Source organism: Rhinopithecus bieti, unplaced genomic scaffold, assembly GCF_001698545.2.
Source record: "Rhinopithecus bieti isolate Rb0 unplaced genomic scaffold, ASM169854v2 scaffold_60, whole genome shotgun sequence".
Classification (NCBI taxonomy): Eukaryota; Metazoa; Chordata; class Mammalia; order Primates; family Cercopithecidae; genus Rhinopithecus; species Rhinopithecus bieti.
In genome coordinates this window covers 356,235-377,354 of record NW_016803192.1, presented here as the reverse complement: position 1 = coordinate 377,354, position 21,120 = coordinate 356,235, and the positions used below count along the sequence as shown (strand labels likewise).

The window sequence follows — 21,120 nt, the reverse complement described above, 5'->3', positions numbered from 1 at the left end:
TTTTTTTTTTTTTTTTTTTTTTAATGTACATTTTTAGTGGAGACGGGGTTTCACAGTGTTAGCCAGGATGGTCTCGATCTCCTGACCTTGTGATCATTTGTTTCATTTTTTTAATTGAGATATAATTTACAACCTCACAATTTTTTCTTAAAGGTGTCTCCTGGATCAAACATTTATAACATTTTAACATTTAATTATTGAGATTCTTTTTTAAAGTCCTTTATTTTGTCTGCTATTATACTAAGATTATATAAACTCACCTTGAATAAACTGTATCTGTTTTCATTAGCTTTTCTTTCCCACCCAGCTTCTCCCACTCTTATTTTTTCCTGAAGTAAGATTGGTAACCTATCTGAAATGAGGAATATTTAAATTTAATAGTTAAAGTACCAGACCAGTAATGTTATAGTAATAAAGAAATATTTAAAACCATGACCACAGTCCAATACAAATACTAGAATAGCTTAAATAAATTGATTGTTAAAATTAAAATGTTCAACTTCTCTAAGGAAGGTAGGAATTCTGCTGTTGATATCTTAGATGTCAATATCTTCTCATCAATAGCATATTAAAGAACATTTTAGTGACTTATCAAACTGCATGTATTTTAAATTGTAAACAGAAAATCAAAATAAATTATCATACCTTAATTTTGATAGGCAAAATCTTTGTCATTGTTTTGTTTGCTTGCTTAAAACACCAAATCCTATAAGCCATCCGATCATTACATCAGTTTACGCATTGTATGTTGCATGTTTAATACAAAGTTTGGAAGACTAGAAATACTCCACTAAGCAAGCAAACAGTAATTACTCCTTCATAATTGGTGTGCAACTTTATTGCCGTGCATTGTTATAATTATATTTTAAATACTCCCCATTTGCATGATAGACCATAATGTCTTCTAGAACATTAAAGTCTGTGGCTTTTAATGGCATCCCACTTCCACAAAGGCCTCTTCTTCATTTAGTCTCTATTTTAACTACTGTTAAAAGAGACTAAACGAAAGTAATTGGCACCATAATCCTGCAATAAGGAAATTGTAAGCAATATAATATTTCTGTGCTACTGAAGTTTCTAATTATTCAGAGCATTTCATGCTTAACATTTAACATGCATTCCTCTTTCAGTTATGGAGCCAGTCATAACCAAAACAGTTCTTCTCAAATCTTAACATACACAGAAATCACCTGGGGATCTGGTTAAAATACAGATTTTGATATAGTTGGTCTAGAAAGGGGCCCAAGAGTCTATGTTGCTAACAAGCTCCCAGGTGATAATTCCATTGCTTCTGGGTTCATTGACCTTACTGTGAGTAACATCACTTTCATGTATTATCTATAACTAAGTACAAAATGGTGTTAACAGTGTACACACACACACACACACATTGCACACATAACACAGACATGGCAAACTTCACTCCAACCTCTCCTATGATCACTTTCTACCCTCCGACCTGGAAATAAATTAATCCTGTCAAAAGATTTATTTAACACAAAGAGAAACAGCATTCAACCTGTGAAAGTTGGCCATACACACACTAGATAATATCACTCTGAGCTGGGAGTCAAAGAGGGCTTCCTTGTTGTTTGCCAGATGGAGGGATGTGTGTGTGCATGTGTGGTGGGGGCAGTTGGGAAAAGAAATTCCAGACAGGAAAAGAACTGCACTTAGAAGTGATGAGAGTGAAATTAGCTGTGTGGTGGCATGTGTAGTAGTGTGTAGCTGAGTCCCAGCTACTCAGGAGGCTGAGGCAGGAAAATAACTTGAACCTGGGAGGCGCAGGTTGCAGTGAACTGAGATCCAAGATCAAGCCACTGCACTCCAGCCTGGTTGACAGAGCAAGACTCTGTCTCAAAAAAAAAGGAAGTGACAGAAGTGTAAACTATTCAGGGATGGAAGGATACTAATAAAGATATGATGCAGGGGAAAATTCTTATTTTCTAATGAAGGAATTTGGATTTTATCTTAAAGATATTTAGGAATTACCTAAGAACTAGACGATTATGTGAATTTTAGTTCACCTATTCTACTAATGTTTTCTCTGCCACTCTCAATGAAATATTTCTGTTTTGGAAATTAATCTGAATTTGACTCCTGAAATTTAAGGATAATATGGAAATATATTCATTGTTTTTGAAATAGCACATTTGAAAATGTATTTCTGGAGTTTTTTTTAAATGTATCTAGTAAAACATTGTGGCTGTTTCTGTCTTCCATTATAATCATCTTAAAATTAACAGTATATAATCATCTTAAAATTAATACAATCAGATGTTTTAACTTAGCAATGTCAGTAAATATAAATACATCATTATCAATATTCATAGCCTAACGCTTATGCAGATCCCCAAGTATCAGAGTGGCTAATATTTGAGAACTTTAAAAAAATGTAAAATTTATGAAGACAGTTCACAAAGAGATCTTAGTTGAAAGCTAAGAAAATCTCACCGTATGACTTAAATTTTCTCTTAGTGTCAAAAATAATTATTTGAAAGGTCTCTTTACAAGAAGGGAAAATTATAAGGTAGGCTTAAAATCCAGAATCTCATACTCTTTATATATTTGATCCTTGGCAATCTAGAGCATTGTTATTTGGTAATATTTGTTTAAGGGAGGCCTCTGCTAAATTTTTTTATGCCAGTCTGTAGAATATATATTGGTGTAAATAACTCATTTAGAGCATTTTATTTTATTTATTTAATACAAGTGTTTAAATAAGGGAATTGCGAAAGACCTGCCTTTTTGGATATGTAATTATAGGTATGTAATTATATGTAGGTAATTGTTTTAGGGAGAGATAATGAAAGGTAGAGATGGTCTCTTTTAATGAGGAAAGATTTTCTGGAACTTAGCTTTAGCAACAGTAATTATTTAACATTTTAACATGGGATCTGGAAAAGGGAAACCCCAGTGAAATCTATTACTATGTAGATGGCTCAATAGTTTTTCTAGTAGTGAAATACAACCCTGATGGATTTAAACTGCCAATAGAACTTTTGCAATTGAGTGGCGAAATAATAGTAATAGTACTAATGATCAGAAACAACAGCAAAGGAACAGGGATCATTCATCATAGGCAAATGGAGGTTAACACAGATAATAATAACATAACATGCATCATACCCAGGAGATAACGAAAGCCAACTTCTGGCAATGACTCAGGAAAGGGACCTAGTGCTGTGGTGACCAGATGACCCAATGACAAGCTATCCAAACAGGAACCATTTTAGAAACACAGATCTTTTCCATGAACACATCTTTCAGTTGTTGTTGAAGATAGTTGCAAGTTCTGTATGTTGACGAAGCCTTTATGGAGTTAAAATGGAACAGAGCTGATGAAAATAAAGCTTAAATGTTCCAAACTCTCTGACACTGACACGTGACCAGGTTTCACAGTTGATAACTGGGAAGTGGCTGACAGAGATTCGAATCAATAATAATCTTTGCAGCAAATGGATTCAGTATTTATTTAGATACAATATTCTTTTAAAAAACTTTCACAACAGCTCTATGAAGTATTTAACATTATTTTCTCCATTTTATACATAAGAAAAATGAGTCACAGAAATGTAAAAGGAAGGTAGGAAGGAAGGAAGGGAAAGAAGGAGAAAAAAGAGAAAGAAAGAAAGAAAAAGAAAGAAAGAAAGAAAGAAAGAGAGAGAGAGAGAAAGAGAGAGAGAAAGAGAGAGAAAGAGAGAGAGAAAGAGAGAAAGAGAGAAGGAAAGAGAGAAGGAAAGAGAGAAGGAAAGGAAAGGAAAGGAAAGGAAAGGAAAGGAAAGGAAAGGAAAGGAAAGGAAAGGAAAGAAAGAGAAAGGAAGGAAGGAAGGAAAGAAGGAAGGAAGGAAGGAAGGAAGGAAGGAAGGAAGGAAGGAAAGAAAAGAAGAGAGAGAGAGAGAGAGAGGAAGGAAGGAAGGAAGGAAGGAAGGAAGGAAGGAAGGAAGGAAGGAAGGAAGGAAGGAAGGAAGGAAGGAAGGAAGGAAGGAAGGAAATGCGCCTAGTATCTTGTAGCTAGTAAGTAAGGGAGCCAGACTTCAAACCCAGGAAGCTGGTACCCTTAACAATTAAGTGCCCCCAAAGTATGTGATAAAGCCTATGGAAACATGATCCTATAGAAACTACCTAAAGAGAAGTCATATTCTAGACTATTAGAACCAGGGACCATCCTATAAACCTTATAAGAACCATTATTAGGGGACAATAAACAACCCTGATTCAGAGAGTAGAAATACGTTTCATAAGAAAACATTACCCAAAGATGTATAAAAGGTAAAACTTAAAAAAACTTGATTACCATTTACAACTTGGAAAGGAAACCCAGAATTTTCTGTAGCCACTGTTCAATGTGTTCTTATAGTCTTAAGGCAGAATAAAAATCTGGAAATTATCAGGGAAGGTTTTAAGAACAAAATAAGCAAGTTAGTCTCTTTTTAAATAGAAATCTGATGTTAACAGAAGCATTATGATATTAAGGGAAAACTGGTAATGGGACCAAGGAAGGGAGTGAAAACATGCTCCTCACCTATGAATTAGACATCCAAGAGGACAATCAAATTCGATCTCATGTCATATTGGGTCACTGATGACCCATCATGCATGGACTGTAGGACTTAAAAATAAATCTGGACACAAAAGTTCTTATGTATGGGCCAATTCTGCTTATTTGGACACAGTGCAAATAGGTATAACAAGATATTTTTTTCCTCAAGGATGATACTTGGCAGATAAAGCCTGATTTCTAATTCAGTATTGGTACAACTGCACTTAGTGGTTTAGCTGCTACTTAGGTTTAAATCCCAGGTGTGTGACCTGCCACAAGCCACTAAACCATTCTGAATATCAGTTCCTTCACTGATAAAATAGAGAAAAATATTAGTTGCCTCATAGAGTTGTAGTGAAGATTAAATGAATGATCTATATAAAATGGAAGTGCTTGATAAACTTTAGTCTATTATTAACACCAAATACTAAAAAAAAAAAAAAAAGTCCTCTGATTGGATAACATTCCTTGGTTAAAATAAAAAGACTATATTTGAGTAGAAAGAAGCTTCTGACTATTAAGGGTGATGTATATGTTCATTTTCTTGACAATGATGATGGTCACATAGGCATATGCATATATCAACACTGACAAATTGTATACTGGGAATATGTACAGTTTATTTTATGTCAGTTGACTCAATAAAGCTGTTAAAAACAAACAAACAAAAAAACTTGCCTGTGGGTGTTATGTGTGTGTCTGTGAATGTAGTTGTTAGGAAAATTTCTTACGTAACAGAGGCACACAAAGCTGCCATCCCTCCTCGCAAGAAACTGGAACCAGTTTCTTTACAGCAAGAAATGTAAGGTGCTTCTAGATTTACCTTTTGTGAGAAATTTGTACCACTGACAGTGATGAACTCATATGTTACCATGACTATCCCATTTTAATAGCTATATGTACCTGAATCTTTAAAATGGCAAGAGAGAAAATATTCTATAGAGGAGGAGGATTTTACATGTGATATAAATATATAGTTTTGAAATCTCACAGGAAATTACATTACTCAGAGAATATTGGGATGCAATGACTGCATTTAGCAGCATTTAGGTTTTTCATCTGGACTCAGAATTTACAGTACTTCTAACATAAATAATCAGGAATCAGAATTTACAGTACTTCTAACATAAAGGCAGTGACTATCTACAGACATTCCATGATGCAGTCTTTCTGTCGTGTGATTTTCCTGGCTTCACCCAAGTCACTGAAGTCAGAGGCTCATCAGAGCAGTCACTGAAAAACCACTTGTGTTCAGTGAGGCAATGATATTTATTGAGTGCTCTCTCTATACAGAACTGTGTGCTCTGTATACGGCAGGAATGACATTTTGTTTTTTATTTCTCTTGGGCAGCGGTGACCCCTGTCTCTTTGAGCCATTTCCTCCAGTACTGATAAACAGAGTTGCTGCTAATAAAGAATGAGCTAAAAAGGATTTGACAAAATATGACTGTCCCTTAGAACCAAATGATTTTCAAATATTTATTTGTAGGTACCTGTTTGATTGTACTCTTTTTCCTCTGTTGATTTTGGAAACAATTTTAGAATTCTCATTAATTCCTTAAAAATGTTTAACTTTACCAGGTAAGTTAAGTGCAAGCAATCTAGCTGGGGTGGGAATGGGGTAAAAGGGATGTTGGGGAAGCTGTGCCAGTTATCTAACAAGACAATAATGCCACATATCAATTATAACATCTTAGTGGCATGAAACAATAAAGATTTCTTTAGCTTACACGTTTGTGTGGTGGGCTCAATTTATATCATCTGGGCTTATATATTTTTTTCTGTTGTTAACTGCAAGTTAACTCTGTACCACTACCGATCTTGGATGTACGGGTTCACATGTCTGGGTGGTGGCTGGCATTGGATGATCTAGTATGGCCTTGGCTGGAATGTTAGGATGTTAAGGATGACACATCTTTATTCGCATGTCATCCTCCAGCAGGCTAACCTGGGCGTATTCACATAGCCATGCAGAGGAGCAAAAGAAGCAACTCCCAAAACTTAAATCCATTTCAAGCTTCTGCTCATATCTCATTTGCTAACATCTCACTGACCAAAGCAATCACATGGGATCAGACCTAGAGTCAGAGTGAGAGGGCTCCACAATATTATACAGCAAAAGGCAAGGACACAGGGATTGGTCAAGAATTAGGGCCTTTAGTATAACTAATCTTTAGTAAAACACACTTTTCCTAACAAGTAACAGTTGTGCAGGGTGGTCATTTTGGTTTTCAGACTATAAACTGACAAATTAATATCTGGTTAATTCAAACAGATTTAAGAAATTAGCCTTCCCAGCCACATTGATATATTAACCAAGTTTGTCAGGCCACTTTGGCTTTCATTTTATTCATTCATTTAAAAATATATTTATTGTGATAACAAGCAGCAATTTTCCAGTCAAGCAGGGATGTGAAGGAGAACATCAGTTCTCAAAGAATAATTTTGCCCTGTTGGGTTTTAAAAGATTGTCATTTTCCAATGTAATTGTTGGAAGAGGAGTTCAGACATCAGTTTTGGTCACTTTCTCTTGGGAAATACATTTACCTGAGTCATGTAGGACCACCTCTAGCAATCCGGGACTCACAAGCCATATCCTTTGGCTATATTTTTATCATGCGGATTCACTTAACAGTCTAATAATTGTTCTCTCCGGGATTCTGATTAGATTTTACTGGAAAATTGGAGTGAAGAGGGTTGGGTGGAGCATCAGCTTCTAGCCATTTAGAAATTACAGAGGACTAATTTTTAAAAAGCTAATTTGATTGCGGTTAGCAAAATGTCTCCCTTTTGAGAAAGAAGCTCCTAATCATCTCTTTCCAAAATTGAATGCTTCAGTTTCTACAGTGCAAACACGGTTGCTTTGAGGAAGAAATATTTATCCACATATCAATACCGATTATGAACATGTTTCTGACATTACTGGAAGGGTCGGTGCTTGCCTCTTTACTTCTAAAGCAAATTTCACATTCTGCTTCAACTGATTATTTTTTCAACAATATTTGTTCTATTCTTTTATGATCTGCCAGTACTTTTTTGAAGCCCAGTTAGTTAGAACAGCGGCCAAAACAGAGCTGAGACTAAAAGGGGGCCAAATATCTCTTCAGAGGCAAGATGTTATTTCAAACGATATTCATTACAAAGCACTACTGTGACTCACGTAATCACTTATTTTTTAAGGGGGACTTGTTAATGTAGAATTGGTTTCTTATCTTCCCAGCCCCCAGTGAGCCTTTGCTGTGCAAATTTGCTGATGGAGGACAAAAGAAGCGACAGAATCAAAGCAAATATACCCAGAATGGGAGGCCTTGGCCCAGGGAAGGAGAGGTGAGTCCTAACTGACAACATTTGTTCTGAAATTTGGCAGTAGATATCCCTCAGAAGGTGGCAAGGCAGACGTATGGTGCCATGATGAAACTGGGTCCCATGGAATACTCAATGTCTTCAAAGGGGCAAGTGAGCAGCCTCATGTTAATGTGTTCTAGATGAAATTATTGAGAAGGAGTAGAGGACTGCAAAATTAACCTCAGTTCTGCACGATAGCAAGTCTTCTGTCTTTAACCAAACTTGAACCGGAAAGGAACTCACTGAAATACTTATCTACAAAGAATTTATTTCTATCTCTATAATAGCTATAAAATGAGGGTATAATTACTTAACAAAATATTTTCAGTGAAATCAGTAGGGAGAGTTGAATGTTTGTGTTTTGAAACAGGCAAGTAAAATTTGGTTGTTTTTCATCCTGCTATTGAGATGATTTACTTGCACATGTATGTATATTTATGCATATTCCCATATGTTCATAAATGTTTTGATATCTGTTATACATATATATAGGTACACATATATGTGTGTGTGTGTGTGTATAAATATATAATAAGATATTGTCTATTGGTCAAAAAGGAGGAAGAAAAGTTGATACATACAGCATTTTGCTTTTCACAACAAGGAGAAGGAGAAGTACTGAACAGCTCACTATCCATTTACCCTCAATACAAATTGGTAGATAAGCCAGCTTATGGATCCAGGGCCACTTAGGAATGTGTTCTTTTTGTTACTTTTTTTTAAGAAGACAAGGAAAAGGCTCCTGAGCTTCCATGAGGTCTTTTCATTATTTGTGAAATGGAATAGAGTTGTTTGAATGACTTGAATAAATGCCATTTTGTATCAAGGCCATAATTTCAACAGAAGAGCTTTATTTAGTATTTCATTCAAAGCACCTACTTCATCCATTTGTCATTTAAGAAGCATTGTACTTGATGCAGCATTTTATACTTTGAATACTGACAGAACAGTGATAAGAAAGAAAGGAAGCTGGACTTTTTCTCAGCAAATCCTTTAGCCTTTTTTCAGTTTCTGTTTCTAAGACCATTTTTTGTTTTGAGTGTTTCCATGCAGGTCTCAAAACCCCTCTTGAAGGTTATAGTTGTGTTCAAGTACTATGTAAACTGTAACTCATTACATTAAGACATGAAAAACAGAAGCATCATTGGGCCTCAAAAGCTAATAAAAAAAAAAAAAGACAAGAGTTTTAATATGCTCAACTTTAGAAAGGCAGTGGATATTATGTTCTAAAAAGGAGGTGGAGGGAGTGATCCATGTGTTTTCAGCATGCAGTCCAGTGCATCAGCAGATAACCCTATTGGCCCCAGAAGACAACTGATGCCTGATAGCACTCATTATCACCTGTCCCCTACCAAACAGCCATAATCTAGAAAGACTCATTTGACATTTTAAAATTGGGTTGGATAAAACACCTGCTGATTAGAGATATCTTTGGGTCACACATTATCATCATAAAGCCCCAAGACTCAATGAGCAACTTGGCATTTATGACAGAAGCTTCAGTTTCTGTCTCCTTAAGGAACTATAATATCACCTTCATACAATAGATGGCAATTGCAGCAAGACACTTCACCTCAGTGTACATTCCTTGAAAATGGAATCAGTAAAGACAAAATGTAGAGAGTTACAGCTGCTACCTGGCTACTGTATATAGAATCTAAGACTTTGCTTCAAAGCATGATAAATGCTATATATACTATGGTGTGGAAGCATTGTGGAGTTAAGTTTAGGACCCAGAGCGCCTTATAATTTAAACATAGGTTTTAAAGGTATATTCCTAATCTTTGTTTTCAAAAGTTGATTTTTAAGAGCTGTAAATTTTCCTGTTGATCTTTGAAAATCAAGGGACTGTAATATAATTTATCTATGACCAATAAAATATATTTCAAATATATATACACATTAAGAGAAAATAGGCAGAGAAATAGCATGCCCTAGAAATATGCTTATCAAATTTCTTGGTTTGGGGATGCACATATTAATTTGTACACTTTGATTGTGGTCTTAGAAGTAGATACCCAAAGGATGTTGGATAACTGTGTGTCCGTCATTTTATATATTTTTTACTTCCATTTCCCCCTTGCATTTTACTTGCTAAAGTATATTAGCATGTTGATAAAGTATGTCATGATACACATTAATCCTATATAAGCAATATTTAATTAATTTTATATGCCAGGAAATTCTGGTTAATGTATTTGATCCTAAGACATATGTCTTTGTTGTTGTTTTCCACACTTTAAAGCTTCTGAAATTGGTTCTCTTATACTAAGTGGCATTTTACAAGATAATATGCATTTGCTCTTGTTAGTCACTTGGGGGCACTACCTACATTCTCTGGTTAAGGTCTTTGACCACACTGGTTTCATAAATACAAACACCAACCAAAGCCAGGATCTGGGTCAGATTCTTAAAGGGGGATTTTTTTAACCCCTTCCTTCATTCAGTGTCATGATTGAGACAAATAACTTTCTTTGGTGTCTGTTTTTAATGGGTAGTTTTGTTTTCATTTACCATTATACTAAGGTTGGCATACCAACCTTATAAAGAGATCATTTGGGGTGTTTGTTTTTGCTTGTTTGTTTGTTTTGATATGTGAAACAATGGTACACCTTTCAATCCTTGTCTTAGATAAAAAGAAAGATGGTAGTTTAGATTATGCTGCTGTGGAATTGAAGATAATAGCACAGACTGAGGTTAATGTTTACTTTTCCTCTCTCCTAAAAGACAAGTAAAAATGGTCATGTGAAAGGGATTTCTGATGAAATTCTTAGGATACAAAAACCAATAGATTACAAGCATTTTAGAAGTACCATAAGCATGCCAATGAATAGACTAATTAAAATTTTAATTTATTGTTTAAAGCTGTTTTTTCATGGCATTTTGATAAAAAAATGTATTAGCAAAGTTTGGCTAAATGCATTTCTTTATAAAAAAATCTAATACAGAAAACTTTATACACAGAAATTAGTATAAATTAGCAAGATTTTGAAATATAAATATATGCTAGTGGCCATGTTCTGCATAAGTGAAAACACAAGGATATTTTAAATTATTAACGAATCTTTCAAGAGACAGTTGGAACTCTGACTGAAATGATCGAGGGAATGGGGCTATTAGGCTCTTTCTCCTTGGTGTTCTACAGTTCTTATTGTTTTGTTTCCTTAAGTAGCAGTTCTGAAACTCTTGGTCTCTGGATCCCTTTACACTCTTAAAAAAATTATTACTTACAACAAAATAAATAATAACAAATTAACTCATCTTGTGCTGATAAAAATAGTATATGTTATTAAAGTATACTTTTTTAAAACAAAGGCAATTTTTTGAGAAAAGTGGTACACTTTTATATTTTTACAAATCACTTAATGTCTGACTCAGTAAAAAATGGCCAGATTTGTGCATGTACTTCAGCATTCTCTCTTTTGCTATACACTGTCTTGCTTTAAACATATAGAGAAAAATCTACCTTCATCTAGATAAGTAATTTAAAAAGGGAGAACCCTATAGATCTCCTAAGATGATCTAAGGAATTCTTGGTGTCTTTAGGCCACCCTTTGAGAACCACCGTCCTAAAAAAGCTGAAGCCAAGGGCAGGACTGATTTTCAACTTCCATATACTAGAAGGGCCATGCAACTTGTTGGCACATTAAAATATATCTTCTCATTTGGTAAATAGACACTGCCCCTAGGCCATCAGTGCAACTCCACTTCCCCTTCCTCCCCAGTGCCTCCTCCAGGAGCATCATGATCCAGCAAAAATGGGGTGCTGGCTGGCACAGCAGGAATTCTCCTAAATCCTACTCGTGCATTTAAATTCTGATTGGCCAGTGTTTATGACGTATTGGTAGTAAAATATGTTTAATGTCATCCCTATCTCAGAAGTAATCTAACTTAATCATCACAGTGTCCCTGATGGCCCTTGATAACATTGTGTTGGCCAGATATTCTATACATCTGAGGCTCTGTCTTACTTTAGGCAAAATACTGTCTGCATCAACCATGTTTGTGCTCTCCCAAATGATTGGTGGAGCGGTGTGGAATCAGGAATGTTTCAATTCAGTTCAAAATTACATCAGGAACTCCTGTTGCTTTTTTCTGTGCTCCCAAAGAAGACTTTTCCAATGACTACCAAAAAGTCACCAAATTGTACTTTATACCACAAATAATAACAGTTGATCCAAAAGCAAATAGCTGCAGAATTTTCTAGATGGTCAGATCAAAATTTGATTGATGGTAACTTAGTGCCCCAGTAAAGATAATTGTAAACTAAAATAGACATTTACTCATGCATTCATTGATTCATTCACTTATTCAACCACTACCAATATACCATTACAACACATAAACAGACACACATGTGAACTTGTGATATGCCTGTTTTTGCAACCTTTATTGAACTATGTTGTAAAGATGATTGGATTAAATCAAAGAATGGATATTTTTACACTATGATGAGAGACACTTAAATTTTAAAAAATGCTTTATGTTAACTTTGGTTGTATGTAGTCTTTGGGTTTCCTTAAGAATTTTCAAATGGGCCGGGCGCGGTGGCTCAAGCCTGTAAGCCCAGCACTTTGGGAGGCCGAGACGGGCGGATCACGAGGTCAGGAGATCGAGACCATCCTGGCTAACACGGTGAAACCCCGTCTCTACTAAAAATACAAAAAAACTAGCCGGGCGAGGTGGCGGGCGCCTGTAGTCCCAGCTACTCGGGAGGCTGAGGCAGGAGAATGGCGTAAACCCGGGAGGCGGAGCTTGCAGTGAGCTGAGATCTGGCCACTGCACTGCAGCCCGGGCGACAGAGCGAGACTCCGCCTCAAAAAAAAAAAAAAAAAAAAAAAAGAAGAAGAAGAATTTTCAAATGTAGATAAATGCTAAGTTTCAAATTCCAGAATATGGTGCTGTTTCACCAAATTTTTATGTTGGGGTTTTATCCGTAAGTAGGGCAAATATCAACCAACCACTTCACACTGGCTCGAAAACTCTGATCTAGCTTTCACAAAATCTTCCCAAGCTCTATTAATTGAGTTAGTAAATACCACTGACAGCAATTGCTTTGGGAATTGTACTTCCCAGAAATGATGTTTTGGCTGTGGACACAAACAAGAGACATGGAAATTGAACAAGAAGTAACCCAATAAAGTACTCAGATGTCTAGTGAAAAAATGCCAATGTGTTATGATAAAAACAAAAATCAATAAAGTGACATTTCTTTCCTTTATCTTGTTTACAGTTCTTTGCTGGAGTCAGTTTAAAAGCAATGACTAATACTAAACATTTTCTCTCCATCTGATGCTCTGAAGAGATTTTTTCCTTACTATAGAAATATTTAACAAGATCATTTTCATAGCCTCAACATGAAAATGAACTAGTGGAACTAATGTGATCTTGTTAACAATCAACACTCACGTTCCCAGAAATAATTTACAGGTTATGTTGAAGAGAAAATTACATAAGATTTCTGGAGATGCATTCTAGGAATATTAAGATTTGGAATTCTTGGCCAGGCATGGTGGCTCACGCCTGTAATCCCAGCACTTCGGGAGGCCGACGCAGGCGGATCACCTGGTCAGGAGATCGAGACCTTTCTGGCTAACATGGTGAAACCCCGACTCTACGAAAAATACAAAAAATTAGCCAGGCGTGGTGGTGGGCGCCTGTAGTCCCATCTACTCAGAAGGCTGAGGCAAGAGAATGGCGTGAACCCGGGAGAAGCTTGCAGTGAGCCGAGATAGCGCCACTGCACTCCAGCCTGGGTGACAGAGCGAGACAACATCTCAAAAAAAAAAAAAAAAAAAAACTAGAATTTTTTACCTATTTCTAATTAAAGAGTAAGTTTTAGGTTAGGTATGATGATATAGTAATGATATAGTAATTCTTAAAGATATTTTATTTAAATGCATTTTTATTTCTCCAAATCACAGTCTTCTGGGTACAGGAGTACAGGATGTGCATTGCACAATATTAAGGGCACCATTCACTCAAACTAGATGTGAATGTCACCACATGGGATAGTTCAGTGCTTGTGAGCCTGCCTGGAAATGTTAGTTTGAAAACTTTTAAGGGCTATAATATTCTGACATAGAGTAGTTTAAGTTCCTTAAATTAGTAGGTCCCGTTAATGCACTCACAAAATCTGCTACTAGTGAGCTGAAAGCTGTTATCAGTTTCATCGCAGCCAGCTTACACTAAGTGATTTGTTATGATCTATAACCCAGATAATATGTTGTCTATTTTCAGAGTTGATATCAACTTCTTTACAGTGATGAATGAAAACTTCCCCTGTGCTGTAAAGTTTTATAACTCTTACCCATTCAGACCTACTGTTAATAAAAATTCTCTTCATTGCCAGTAAGTGAATAAAGGCCTGCAAAGGTCACATGGGAGAATGCGATTGTCAGGCTGTTTTGAGTCCATAGCCAAATGCAGGCCAAGTTGAGAAAACTTGATTCCAAACACTCACTTTCCTCCCCATTGTGCCTCAATGCTTTAGGTGTAATTATTTATTCTGACTAAAATCATTTGTGATTAAAACAAAGATGTCTTTTTAGATTTCTAAGTAGGCAGATAGCCATATAAATGATACAACAGTTATATCTCATATTTAAATTCTAGATGAGTAAACATTCCTTGAGGGATACATTCTAGTTCTGTTTGTTTTTTGAAGGATAGTGAATACTTACAGATTTGGTATCACAATTGTGAATTACAACCATGTCTTTATCACCATCATTGTCATCGGTATCATTGTTATCACAGGCATTTGTTCCCTTATTGAGTAATAATTTGCGTTATGCACTGACAGTGTGTGAGGATGTGCACGTCAATAGGCATGAGGAAACCCCTGCCCTGAATGCACAATGGAAATGCACATTGCAAATGCACATTCTCAGTGAGAGCCCTTTTAATACCCTTGGGTTTCCTATTTGCTTTCTTACTTTCTTAGTGTATGACTACTGTTTTTTTTTTTTTCTTTTGAGATGGAGTCTCACTCTGGTCGCCTAGGCTGGGGTACAGTGGCACAATCTCAGCTTACTGCAACCTCTGCCTCCTGGGTTCAAGCAATTCCCCAGCCTTACCCTCCTGAGTAGCTGGGATTACAGGTGCCCGCCACCATGCCCGGCTAATTTTTGTACTTTTAGTAGAGACAGGGTTTTGCCATGTTGACCAGGCTGGTCTCGAACTCCTGACCTCAGGTGATCTGCTTGCCTCAACCTCCCAAAGTGCTGGTATTATAGGCATGAGCCACCATGCCCAGCCATGTATGACTACTTTTTACAGAAATATTCTTTTTAAGAGAAGAATTATATTTGAAAGAGTTTGTTTTAAAGACAATATTAAAGAAGAAGCAACTTATGCAAAAAGTATTCAGTCATCAATAAGGACTTATTGAGTGTCCGTTATGTGGGAGGCATAGGTCTGGTAATATGGACGTGGTGTAGGACAGACAGATTCCCTTCTCCCTTGGAGCTTAAAATGGCAAAGATCTTCTCTGTCTGCAGAGTAGGAGATTAAAAGTGGAGTACAATATAATTTAGTGCTGTAGGAATGAAATCATTAGCAGTAAATGGCTTCATATCTATGCAACTGTAAAAGAAAATGAAAGTCAAAGTAATAATAAAAATAACAAGAACTATAGTAGCAGACACAAGAACATCAGTGTATATTCCTCTTGTTACTAAATATGAACTGATTCTTTGTCTGATTTTCAGGGTGGGTAACTAAGAAATTGCTGTATGTGCATTTACAAACAGGAAATGTTTCCTAATGTTGAAAAGCTTCACCTTGTCACTGGGCCAGTAGAGGCCTCTATGTCCCAGGGTGCTGAGTGACACAGAGAGAATGATAGTTAGAGAAGGAGCTGGAGCCTTGGGGTGTGAAGGGTTCACGAATGCTGAGTAGTCTGATAGACTCATTGAGAAAAATTATTCTTTATGAATTTTAAGGAACTGAGTGTGTCACCATCTGTGATGTGCTCAGTATTGTGTGCTTATCTTCACAATTATCTAGGCACTACAGTGATTAAGAGAGCACGCTCTCAAATCCAGTCACAAATCCACAACCTCTGAGCTGAGTAACAATACTATGACAATGCTGGGCAGGTTTTTCAAAGTCCTTGAGTTTCCGATTCCTTGCCAGCAGACTGAGAATGGTTCAAAGTGCATATTTAGTGACCAGAAGGATTCATAGAGGTAACGAAGATAAAACACAGTGCCTGGCAAATGATAAGTGCTTATATAGTAACTTATTTTAACTATTACAATATCATCACAACTCAAAGTTTTTAAATCTCAAAACCAGCTTTGCTAGGAGTTTCTATGACTAGTATGCTTTAATTCCTTGATTTTCAGTTAAATGGCATGTCAGTTTATTTTCTGAACAGGAATTTTTTTAATGATACATTTATTTTGAAAAAAAAATGTGCTACCACAATATATTCTGTCATTAGTCTTTTCTTAGACACACCCACACACACACAGACACTCACACACGCACGGGCACATGCCACGCACACAGCCCACAGCAACACACGAACGGGCGCCAACACGCACACACACCACACACACAGACTACCAATATATTCTGTCAATTATACTTTTACTTAGATTATAAAACAAATTTTAAAAAACAGGTAGAAAATAATATATTTTAACTTTGACCCACATTATATTAATATTTTTGTAAGATCACATTCCAAATCATAAAGCATTATTTAGTACTGGAAAGTTATGTGGTTTTCAAGTTTCTAGCCAATTTTCCTTTGAAGGTCATGTAATCATAAAAACCAAAAGAGCTAGCAGGAAGAGAATGGCTTGGATAAAAGGATAAAAGAAGAAGAAAAAAGAAAAGTAAAACAAAAACATGAATTATTGCTAGAAATCAACAAAGATTGAGCTACAATTGAGAACTGTTAAATGGTCAATATTTTCACAGAGAAATAAATGAATTGTTAACTTACTTATTCTGGCAAATAATGACAATAAATTTTGGATACCAGAGGTGCTTATGCAACCTTGGTGGCTATGAGAAGGATTCCTCATGTTCAAGTACTTTCCACTGTGGTTCATAGCACTTACCTTTGACAGAAGAAGCATTCTAATGCACAGCTAGTGGCTTATCGAATTTACTATCTCCATAGTGCTGAATGTACATGACCTTTCAGCTTCCACATCCTAATTGAGACATGAAGGATGATATTACTAAATTCTTCTGTGTAATTTTTAGAGTTTTGAATTTTTCGTGTCCTTACAAATAATGTTATTGATGCAATTTATAAAATGTTATTGTGTTTGCTCCTGTCACAGGGGTTTGTTGTACAGATCATCAATACTACCCAAGTATTAAGCCTAGTACCCAATAGTAACTTTTTCTGCTCCTCTCTCTCCTCCCAGCCTCCAACCTCAAGTAGAACCCAGTGTCTGTTGTTCTTTTCTGTGTGTTCATGAATTCTCATCATTTAGCTTCCACTTGTAAGTAAGACTATCTGGTATTAGGTTTTCTGTTCCAGCATAAGTTTACAAAGGACAATGGCCTCCACCTCTATCCATGTTCCCGCAAAAGACAAGATCTCATTCTCCTTTTGAACTACATAGTATTCCACAGTGTATATGTATCACATTTTCTTTATCCAATTTGTTATTGATGGGCATTTAGGTAAATTCCATGTCTTTGCTATTGTGAATAGTGCAAAAATGAACATTTGCATACATGTGTCTTCGTGGTAGAATGATTTATATTCCTCTGGGTATATACCCAGCAATGGGATTGCTGGGTCAAATGGTAGTTCTACTTTTAGCTCTTTGAGGAATACTACTTTCCACAATGGTTGAACCAACTTACACTCCCACCAACAGTTTATAAGTGTTCCCTTTTCTCTGCAACCTCACCAGCATCTGCTATATTTTGACTTTTTAGTAATAGCCATTCTGACTGGTGTTAGATGATACCTCATTGTGGTTTTGATTTGCATTTCTTTAATGATCAGTGATGGTGAGCTTTTCTTCATATGCTTATTGGCCACATGTATATATTCTTTTGAAAATTGTCTGTTCGTGTCTTTTGCTTACTTGTTAATGGGGTTGTTTGGTTCATTCTTGTAAATTTAAGTTCTTTATAGATGCTCAACATTAGACCTTTGTCAGATGCATAGTTTGCAAATATTTTCTCCCATTCTGTAGGTTGTCTGTTCGCTCTGTTGATCTTTTTTTTTCTGTGCAGAAGCTCTTAAGTTTAGTTGGCTCCCATTTGTCAATTTTTGCTTTTGTTGTGATTGCTTTTGATATCTTTGTCATTAAATTTTTGCCCATTCCTATGTACATGATGGTATTGCCTGGGTTATCTTTCAGGGTTTTTATATTTTTTGGTTTTACATTCAAGTCTTTACTTCATCTTGAGTTTATTTTTATACATGATGTAAGGGAGGGGGTCCAGCTTCAATGTTCTGCATATAGTGAGCCAGTTATCCCAACACCATTTATTGAATAGGGGGTCTCTTCCCCATTGCTTTTGTCAGCTTTGTTGAAGATCAAATGGTCATAGGTATGCGACCTTGTTTCTGGGCTTGTTTCTGGACTCTCTATTCTGTTCCATTGGTCTATGTGCCTGTTTTTCTAGCAGCATCATGCTGTTTTGGTTACTATAGCCCTGTAGTGTAGTTTGAAGTCAGATAACGTGATGTCTCTAAATTTGTTCTTCTTGCTTATGATTTCCTTGGCTATTCAGGCTGTCTTTTTGTTTCATATGAATTTTAAAATAGTTTTTTTTTTCTACTTCTGTGAATGATGTCATTAGTAGCTTGATAGGAATAGCATTGAAATTGCTTTGGGCAGTATGACCATTTTAATGATATTGAGTCTTCCTATCCATGAACATGGGATATTTTTCTGTTTGTGTCTACTGTGATTTATTTGCACAGTGTTTTGTATTTACCATCATAGAGATCCTTCACTTCCCTAGTTAGCTGTATTTCTAGGTATTTTATTCTTTTTGTGGCAATCGTGAATGGGATTGCCTTCCTGATATGGCTCTCGACTTGGCTGCAATTCCTGCAATAGGAATGCTAGTAATTTTTGTACATTGATTTTGTATCCTGAAACTCTGGTGAAGTTGTCTATCAGCTGAAGGAAGTTTTGGGCTAAGACTATGGGATTTTTTAGATGTAGAATCATGTTGTCTGCAAACAGGGATAGTTTGACTTCTCTTCCTATTTGAATGCCCTTTATCTATTTCTCTTGCCTGATTGATCTGACTAGGACTTCCAATACCGTGTTGAATAGAAGTGCTGAGATAGGGCATCCTTGTCTGGTATTGGTTTTTAAGAGGAATGCCTCCAGCTTTTGCCCATTCAGTATGATGTTGACTATAGGTTTTTCATAGATGACTCTTATTATTTTGAGCTATGTTCCTTCAAAACCTTGTTTAATGAGAGTTTTTAAGATGAAGGGATGTTGAAATTTATTGAAATTCTTTTCTGCATCATTTGAGATAATCAAGTGTTTTTTGTCTTTAGTTCTGTTTATGTGATTAATTGCATTTCTTAATTTTCATATGTTGAACCAACTCTGCATGCCAGGGATGAAGCCTACTTGATCATGGCTTTTTTTTTTTTTTTTTTACACAGCATTTGGCTGTCACTAGTTGTTACTAATGCTAATGTAAAGTATGTGCTTTGGGACATTCTTAGAAGTGAGGGACAGAAAACACACTCAATAAAATAGCCCCTTTGTCTTTAGTTGAATCTGCTTTTAATGGTGCATCCAGCTCATTAAATATTTGACCAGTCACCAGTCAGCATTCTTCTTATAAATATGAAAACTTGACAATGCAGTCTGGGAACACAACATTTCTATTAGCTTTGAAGGCATATGGGGTGCAATTGAATTTTATAATACTGAACAGTGGAATCTTGTTATTTCGGAGACATAGAATTAAGCCACTAGAGATAAAAATGAGGAGAAACTGAAGCACAACTCCTAGAAAATGGTATATCTAAAGAATTATTTGGAAAATGTGGTAATACTCTCTAGGCTCAGAACATTTTAGACCATTTTCCAAGGTAAGGGCATCATCTACATAGTTTATCACTATTTTATTTGTTTATATCACAGTGCTTGGTAATTAGTTGTCCCAATTTTTGTTTAAGATGACCTTGAAAAAAATTAAGATATATCTACCAACTTTGCCAGGTTCTGCAAATGATCTTTTTAACCTTAAACTGAAGGAGATTCTTTACATACGTGATCTTGAAAAGAGTTTTTGGCCATTATGATGCATGTTAGCATTTGCAAGTTGGTTTTCGTACTTAGTACACCAGATATGGTTGTATTTATTTTATATGCTTTATCTGCAATTTAGAGAGCAAGCTCAAGGTTAATGGACCTTCTAATCTTAAAATAATTCTTTCTTTTGGCACAAGAACTTGAATTCTCAGTAATTCAGCATGAAAACTTTCTTATTTAGTTAAGTGTTTTATTTTAAAGGTACTGGGCCCAAGATTTACTAACCTATGATCACTAAGGATAAAAAGTAAGTCATGTAAATCCCTGTAATAGTGTAAGTTTGGATTAATGTAATTGGTGATGAGCTTCAGTCCTCTGCCTAGCCTATGTTCTCAAGGAATAGAGTAGTATAACATACTTACGTTCTTGGGCAGGGTTCGCGGTGGGAAATTTAGGAAAGGCTTAAGGCTGGGAAGATTACAGCCAGCAATTACAAGTGGAAAAGTTGATGATAAATATCTATGTACCCTGATTGGGCCTCCTGACCCATTCTCCATGGATCAAGACAACTATATGTGGCACCTACCAACTGGGAGATTTCTGGAGTTGTTGGTAGTGTCCTGGCCATCCCACCCTGCCACAAGATTCATAATTATCCCCATCAATGTTTAAGCAACAGTTTACAACCTCCAGGTAACATCAAACTATAACTGGAACCTGGAAGAATATGGGTCAATTAGCCAAATTCCTGGAACTTTCCTCTGTCTAGCCGCACAGACTCATCTTAGTAGCAATCTCAACATTGTATATTTTTCATCCTACTTAACCATATTATGGTGGGATTTCACAGTATAGGTACTACATCATTGACTATAAGACACCATTGATTAAAGATGAAATATTACTTTAAATACCACTAATAAAAGAAAAGGAACTTGACATACTATAAAATGCTATCAATTATCATGTAAATCCCAATTTCACAGATATTAAAATGTGAAAAAAAATGTGTCT

The 21,120-nt window shown here is 36.0% G+C and overlaps 1 protein-coding gene across 9 annotated transcripts in view; it reads left to right on the top strand.

The window, feature by feature from the left end:
* Nucleotides 1–21,120, top strand: part of RBMS3 (RNA binding motif single stranded interacting protein 3) — a 763,768-nt gene that overhangs the window by 602,680 nt on the left and 139,968 nt on the right. For all 9 annotated transcript variants that reach the window (XM_017868338.1, XM_017868350.1, XM_017868345.1 and 6 more), the window contains exon 7: nt 7,764–7,870. In XM_017868338.1, coding sequence (XP_017723827.1) covers nt 7,764–7,870 — 107 coding nt within the window. The remainder of the gene's footprint in view (nt 1–7,763; nt 7,871–21,120) is intronic.